Source organism: Pagrus major, chromosome 17 (assembly GCF_040436345.1).
Source record: "Pagrus major chromosome 17, Pma_NU_1.0".
Taxonomy (NCBI): domain Eukaryota; kingdom Metazoa; phylum Chordata; class Actinopteri; order Spariformes; family Sparidae; genus Pagrus; species Pagrus major.
Genome location: NC_133231.1, coordinates 17,992,777 through 18,000,486, shown reverse-complemented (window position 1 = coordinate 18,000,486; position 7,710 = coordinate 17,992,777). Strand labels below are relative to the sequence as shown.

The 7,710-nt window shown below is 44.6% G+C and overlaps 1 protein-coding gene across 1 annotated transcript; it reads left to right on the top strand.

Moving 5' to 3' along the window:
- Positions 1-390: 390 nt before the first annotated feature.
- LOC141012439 (uncharacterized) lies at positions 391-6,442 on the top strand. The gene is made up of 7 exons (XM_073485923.1): positions 391-1,232; positions 2,097-2,756; positions 2,846-3,041; positions 3,413-3,511; positions 3,607-3,856; positions 3,952-4,068; positions 5,949-6,442. Exons 1-7 carry the CDS (start codon positions 391-393, stop codon positions 6,110-6,112), a joined length of 2,328 nt encoding a protein of 775 aa, XP_073342024.1. The 3' UTR covers positions 6,113-6,442.
- The last annotated feature ends 1,268 nt before the right edge of the window (positions 6,443-7,710 follow it).

Genomic DNA, 7,710 nt, shown 5'->3' with positions numbered 1-7,710 from the left:
CACAGCGACCACAATCCACATATCACAACATTCCAGCCCGATCCATTCTGAGGATGGAAATTTGTACTTTTTTTTGCTTGGCAGGCAATGGCAGCTGTTCGCTGAAGTTGTGCTTGGGGACAGAGCAACAAGAAATCAAGAAAGAGAGGAGCTCAGAGAAGGAATCACCAGGAAATCATCAGGAGCGTCGCTAAAATGTCAAACATTTTGATGCAGGACTTGTTTCTAATGAGAGGACTCTAATTCTGCCAGCATTCAGAGAAACTGCTTCCAGATTGCAGGCTGAAAGACAGCTGCTTGGAATCGTTTAAATATCAAGTTCACTCTTCCGCTCTCTTTTTGGGATTTGGCACTCTCCAGGTGGTCATTAAGTTTGTTTACTCTCAGACAATGGACTTGTCCTTGCTCCCTACTCCGGCGAGTGAGTACAACAAGCAGAGGACAGAAGCCCGCTTCACTGTCCGCTCAGCTCACTCTCCCTACTACAATCTGACTCGCAGGTCAGCTGTTAGGAAACCCAGAGGTATTTTAGAGGAGGAGACTGAGGAAGTCAGAGACAGAGAGAGATGGAGGACGGACGCTGGCGCAAATGGTACCAATAAGGAGGAGGACCACACAGTCGCTGGTTATCAAGCCAGGAGTCGGAGTCGTAGCGGTGTCAAAGGTCAGCGTGAGGAGAAGGAAAAATCAGGCTTGAAAATGTCTACCAAGCCGAACCAGAATGGCTCAGCAGAGAAAACAATCACAGAGTTTGGCACTCCTAACCCTGCATCTGAAAGCCGTGGCAGGACAGATTCGAGGAGAAACAACCTGTCAAGTAGAAGTAGGAGTTTAGATTGGACAACAAAGGACAGAAGCCCTGATCGGGGCAAAAAGGGTTATACGTTGTCAACCAAAAGAGGAGGGATCGGAAGCTTGGATGAAAGAGGAGTTGAAGGCGTGAGGGGCAGGGTGATGTCTTCAGTAGAGTACTATAACTCCACAAGAACAAGTAACGACGCTCGAGAGAGTCAGATCTTGGACAGAGCCAGTAGAGGTCATACTCTCCCTTCTAGGTTCAGGTCCCAGTCTGGCTCTGCGTCAGGACCTCAAGGAGGTCAGAGTATACTGGAGCGAATAGAGAAACTCTATGGGTCAGCTGGTGTTTGTAAAACAGAGGATAGCAACAAACCCAAGGACTTTTTTTCCACACAGAAGTCATATGAGAAAGCATCTGGGGGAACCTTCCCCAGGCATTACTCCTCAGGAGAGAAAAGCGGCCTTAGTCCAAAGCAAAGCAGGAGATCATTCACCTGGACAGAAAAAGACACTTCAGGTTCGGAGAGTTATCTTTCTCCAGGGACAAGTAAGACCACAGATAGTTTGTCGAGGGGACAGTGGCAAGGACAGACCCAGAGCAAGTATTCAGAGGGGAGCAGCGGGTTGGAGGATACTGGCACGAGGTCTCTGGATAGAGCTAGGAGCAGGTACACTGTTGCAGCTCAGATAAGATCTGCAAGGGCTGCACAGTCTAACACTTTCTTAGAAGAAGGGAGATCAGATTCATCTCGATTGAGAGAGCGAAGAGAGGGTGAAAGTAAGAATCAAGGCAGGCTGAACCATCCAGAGGAAAAGGGCAAGACTAATGGATTAGATAAGACATTCAGAGACAGATGTGGGCGGCTTAAAGAGCAGGAAAAAGAGAATGAGACTGAACTGAAGAGTAGCAGCACAGATGAAGATGTGTTCGAGTCAAACCCACAGAAAATCACAATGAAAACAATCAATAGAAAGAAAGTCCCGGAGATGTCCTCTGCAGCCAGTGTGAAAAATAAGATCAATCAGTTCGAGGCTCTGACACAGAGATCCCAGGGTTTGGCTACAGGACAGGTCCTGATGCCCAGACGGGCCTTTTCTGTGCCAATGCAGCTCAGCAGGGCGCATGATGGAGTGAAAAAGAGTGGGTCAGCAAAAGCAATAGGTGGATTGAGAGACAAATGGGATGGATTGAAAGAGGGAGAGGAGGAGAAGGGGGAGGAGAAAGCAACAGGAGCAGGAAAGAAGCTCGGGTCTGGGAGATCTTTATCAGTGGACGAGGTTGGACTAAGATTGGCGAGGAAAGAGAAAGAAGGGAATGATTTGGTTGAGAAAAAGGAAAAAGATACAGATAATGTGAACAATTCTGCTGAAGATTTTGATAAATATTCCAGACTCAAGAGCACGCTAGAAATCCCACTAGATGGAGGAGCTCAAAGGCGCCGTAGAAACTTTTACATAGACGAGACAGATTTCTCCAAAGTCTCAAGCCCTGAGGAGGCAAGCAACAGATCTCCGCCCTCACTGCCGTCCAACTCCAGTGACACCTCTGCTGGTGTACAGAAAACTACTATTGTTTCTTCACCTGTTAGTGATGAAGACAAGACTCCAACAGACACTCCAGACCACTCATCCTTTCTTTCACCTACTGCACAACTGGAAACTCCTGATCAAGAATCCTTGCCTCTACCTCGTCCCCTCGCCACTTCATCCCACAGCAACCTCCCCGACCTCATCTCTCCTGATGTGAATCCAAACAGGAAGAAGCGAGTGTTGGACCTCGATGCCTGGGTTGCTGGCTTGAATCCAAATATCAAGGTCTGGAATGGCGATGATTATGAGGATGATGATGAGAGTACACAGAAGGATGAGGATTCAAACTATGATTCGGACTCTGGAGAGTCCTCGGTGACCATTACCAGCAACATGAGCCAGTCAGATCGCAAGAGCTTCTGCGTCAGGTGGGTGCTGTTTGTAGAATCAGATTTCTGGTTTGATGGAAGTGTTCCTTCCAACAATCAGTCAGAGCTCTCCACTTTCCTCCCTGTAGTCTTTCAGACCTGTGTAACTTTGCTGGAGCTGACTATGAGTCAGAGAACGACAGCGATGAGTGGCAGTCTACGAACCGGCGGTCTGCTTCGCTGAGCTCCGACATGTCAGCCATGTCCTATGTGTCTGTGATGCCCAGTGAGGAGCTCGACAAGCTGCTGGAGGATGTCAGGAGCCTGGGGGACAACAACCTGCAGGTACACACAGGAACTTTTTACATGCTTTGCTGTGGTTTGTCAACAAATCATTCTCTGGCTGCAGTTGCACTTGTCATTTCAGTGGGCCCTCCTTTAATTGGCTTTAACATGTGTCTACGTATGAGTTAATAGGAATAAATTACATCAGTTATTCTTTCACATGGATAAGACAGATTTCTTTAAAGAAAGCGTGTGTGATAATACAGCCAAAAATAAAGCATCCTTTGGAACCTTTATTCAAATCATCTCCCTCTCTTCCCCATCTTCCCTGCTCTCATTTCTATTTTAAAATGTGAAATATATTGTTAAAAATCACCTGAAGAGTGTAACTACAACTTCTTGCTCATTCTCTGTACCTTTTCTCTTTGCAGGACTATGACGATGTGCAGGTGGTGGTTCTCCATAAAGACGTGGGAGTGGGACTGGGCTTCACCTTGGCAGGAGGCGTAGACCAGAACAAGCCAGTCACTGTGAGGAAAAAAACAGCTGCTTTCTCCTGAAACATACTGTATCTAAATGCGTTGTCCTCAGTCTCTTCATTTGTCTCTTGATGTCTTCTTCTCAGGTTCACAAGGTGTTTCACTCAGGCGTCGCAGCCCAGGAAGGCTCCATAAGGGAAGGGGACCAGGTCTTGTCAATCAACGGCACATCGCTGTGTGGCTACATCCACTGGGAGGCCCTGAGGGTCCTGAGGAGAGCAAAGTGTCGGGATTTGGGGGTGGTGGTCCTGAGGAGGGGAGGGACCAGCAGTGCCTGTAAGGGAGGAGCTCAGACAAATTATCCTGGACCAACACAGACTGAGGCCACTGAGACGGGTAAGAAGTCATACTTGATTTAAATAACTGAGTTAATTAATCAGCAGCAGTTGAAAGTGATTAACTGTGTTTTTCTGCTTTCGCTGCTCTGTCAGGTGAGCTTCTTTGTGTGCGTCTGGAGAAGAACAACAGGGATCTGGGCTTCAGCCTGGAGGGAGGTGTGGGCTCCAGTCAGGAGAACAGACCACTCACTGTACAGAAGATCTTCCAGGGTGAGAACTGAAGCTCAGTATTTTAGATCTGTATGCAGAGATTTGAATATTATACAAACTCAAAGAGGTGCACATAAAATACATTTTAAGGCCAAAAGTATGAAGACAACCAGGCGCTGTCCATGCACATGGGTATTTCTTTTTCACTAAAAATTGATGACGCAGACATGTTTGCTTCCTAGTTGGGCCTTATCAGTATACAGGGCCTTATCAGTATACAGTATGTTGCATCATTGGCAAGTGTTATCGGACTATGTGTTTTGTCATATGATACTGGAGTATCTAGGCTTGTACATTGATGGAATGGATGATAAAGTGTCAATATTTAGAGAGACACAATCAAATATCCCAGATAGCAAAATTGTACCAGAAACATTTATCTGGTCTGGTATAATTGTGGAAGGATAGCACTCGGGTGCTGAGCCATAAGCAGGCCATAGCATGGCCAGATGTCAGCCAAGAGAGAACCGCATAAACCAAAACTGGCCATCGGTCAAGTGAAATCATTCCATGTGATATTTGGGCCGGATGAACGTGTCCGGTGTGGGGCCAGATCTGAGCCACAAAGATTTTGCTATCTGAATTTGATACCACAGTGATGGAAAAGAGAGTCAACAGTGGCTGCTCACACTGTTTTAACAAAAACAGCATTATCTAGGAGGGTTCTGTGAAGAGCAGTCACATTTGCCTGCCTCATTCATAGTATTTTCTGTAACAAGGCAGATACAGAATATACAGTCTGCTTCCTGTTTGCACCAGCACACGCATGTCTAGTGTACGTGAATGGGCCCTCCATGACTACTTCACAAACTGATTTTTCACCAACAATAAACTGAAATGACGATCTTTCCCTAACCTTAACTGAAGTGAATCCTATAGATTAAATTTCCTGGTGTGCTGTTTTTGCCTAAATCTAACAACAGACAGGACAAGAACCCTTGATTCTAGTGTCAGAATCTTGCACTCTGTATGGCCGCCATCCTCCCCAACCACCTCCCTGCCACTCAAACACAGTTCATAAATGTAGTGTTTCATTCACTCAGAGAAACTTGGTGCAGGCATGATTACATTAGGTCGAAAGTCATGCTGGGTATCAGGAAAAAAACTGAAAAATTCATGTCCATGTACACGAATCCTACAGATTAAATTTCATAATTACTTCACAAACTGCAGTGATACCTGAACTTTACTCTCATATGTAACTGTGGAACATCTCGTTCGAAACCCATGAGCATTAACATAACAGCTCTGTCAGCCTCCATTTTTTGAGAAGTCTTTCCACAACATTTTTGTCCCTGGCTGCAGGGATTTGCTCCCATTCAGCCACAAGACACAAGAGCATCAGTGAGGTCAAGCACAGACACTGCGTGATAAGGCCTTGCTTGCTGTCTGTGTTTCAGTTTATCCCACTGGGTGTTGGATGGGGTCAAGGTCAGGGCTCCCTGCAGGCCATTGAGGCTGCTCCATGCCTTACTCAGAAAAGCATGTTTATGGACCTCACTTTGTGCACATGATCACATTCATGTCAAAACAAAAAGCACATGATTTTATAAAATATTACTGTTCGCTGCAGCATTAAGATTTTCCTTAGTTCGGAGCTCAAACCATAAAAAAGCCACAGACAAACTAGTCGTGGATGTATTCTATCATTTTACTGCCAAACAAAATGGGAAAAGAAATTCATTTTAAGGACATAATGTCTTGGCTATGGTGGTCCTTAAATTCTTTGTAAACAGGTGGAAAAGAGAAAGATAAGTTCATATACTTTTATTATAAGATCATTTCTAAAAAACAGACACATACCAATAACTTTACATCATGGCTGCTTCGAGTTGACTTCTCTGTTTAAATAAAAGCCATCTTTTGAATGTTCCCTTCAGGAGGTCCTGTTGACAAGGTGTGTCCTGGTGATGAGGTCCTGGAGATCGAGGGTGTGAGCATGGTGGGGATGAGACGCCTGGAGGCATGGACGTTGATCAGAAAACTGCCCCCTGGGCCTGTGGACGTGGTGCTGCGTCGCCCTCTCAAACATCCGGAAACATGATGATTATTGAGGTGCTTTGCGCACATCAAAGTTCAGAGACTGATGACGGACAAGAGGCTAAAAGTCATCCATGAGCAGTGACTAAGAACACGAATTAAGCGAGCAATTTGGGCCTGATGCCAGTTATTTTTTATAGTCATTATAACAAAGCCCTAAAGGAAATATAATCTTGGACTACCAGTTCAAAAGTGTGCATTCTTCTTCACTTTATCTACAGGGTTACATCTACCTCAAGGCCTTGGATATTTCTGTACCAGCCAGAATTAAACTGCACTGACGGCTCTTACATTTATCAAGTGAACCAACCTTTGTAACAGTTAAAAGCTAGTATCGTGGTACCTGTAAATGTAAACATATGTTGTAATTTATTGTGAATAGAAGCTAACTGCATTTAGAGTTTATATTGCTTTTTAATAAATCCTAACTTTAAGTGATGCTTCTCATTCTTATGTCCAGCAGAGGGAGACAGTGTGATATGATAACATCTTACACATACATTACATACACAATATACACAAATGACATGCAAAAAGATATTTAGATCAATATGATGCTTGGAAATCTGATTGTTGTAGCTCATCATGTAAAACACCAGTACACATAATCCAGACAGTAGATCAAGGGCCGATCCCAATATACCCGGTGCCCCTACCACTTAGCCCTCCATTTTGTGCCTTCACGTCGAGGGGTAGTTGTCCTGATTCTTGTTAGGATAGAGGGGTTATAAAAACTCTCTGTTGTCTCAGTGTATTATGGTCCTATTCTCTGCTAGTTTGCAGACGTCTCTCAATGTTGCATTTCCCCCCTTTTAATCTCTCCAGCAGCGAAGTTGCAGCACTTGTTGCCGCTCCTCTAGCCTTTAAAGCACAGCTAGTGGCCAGATAATGAAGCAATGTTCTTTTTCACTTGATATCTTGATTGATAGGGGGGAAGTTCATCCATCCAAACATCCATGCTTTTGTACCTCCATCAGATAAATGGCAAAATGTAATCGAAATAAAACCAGGAATGCCACAGTAACACAAGAGAAATCACCAGCTGAAGATGCCATATTGGAAATGACCAGCCTCATCTGTTTAAGTGAACGCCGTTGATGACTGATGCATACGAGGGTCTTCCCATTTAATAGGAGGATATTCTCAATCACTGTGCCCTCCAACTCTGTTGTGAGGCGCAAGGGGTCACTCCAAAACAAGGCATAGGGATAAAAAATTGGAAATGGGATCTCTCTCTAGACCCCGATCAGGGTGCTTTAATGTGGCAGCATCTCTTTCCTATTAAGTCTATAAAATAATCCATCACTGCTCAAGCTTGGAGTTCTTCTCTTTGAACACAAAACAAATTTCAGCAAGCAGCAAGACAACCCAATGTTACGAATGTTACAATGCTTACAGAGAATCTATCTGTGTTTCCTACTATACACAGTATGGGACATTTAGGTGCTAGATGTTATCAATCCACCAGCACAGAAAAAGCCCTCGGGACAAAGCTATCTGTACTTTTACTACCAAACAGCGATACACCTCACAAGTAGATGTGATAAGATGTCATACTAGCTGTTGATGTAGCTTTTGCAGTCTCCATACTGTGTCAAAGTT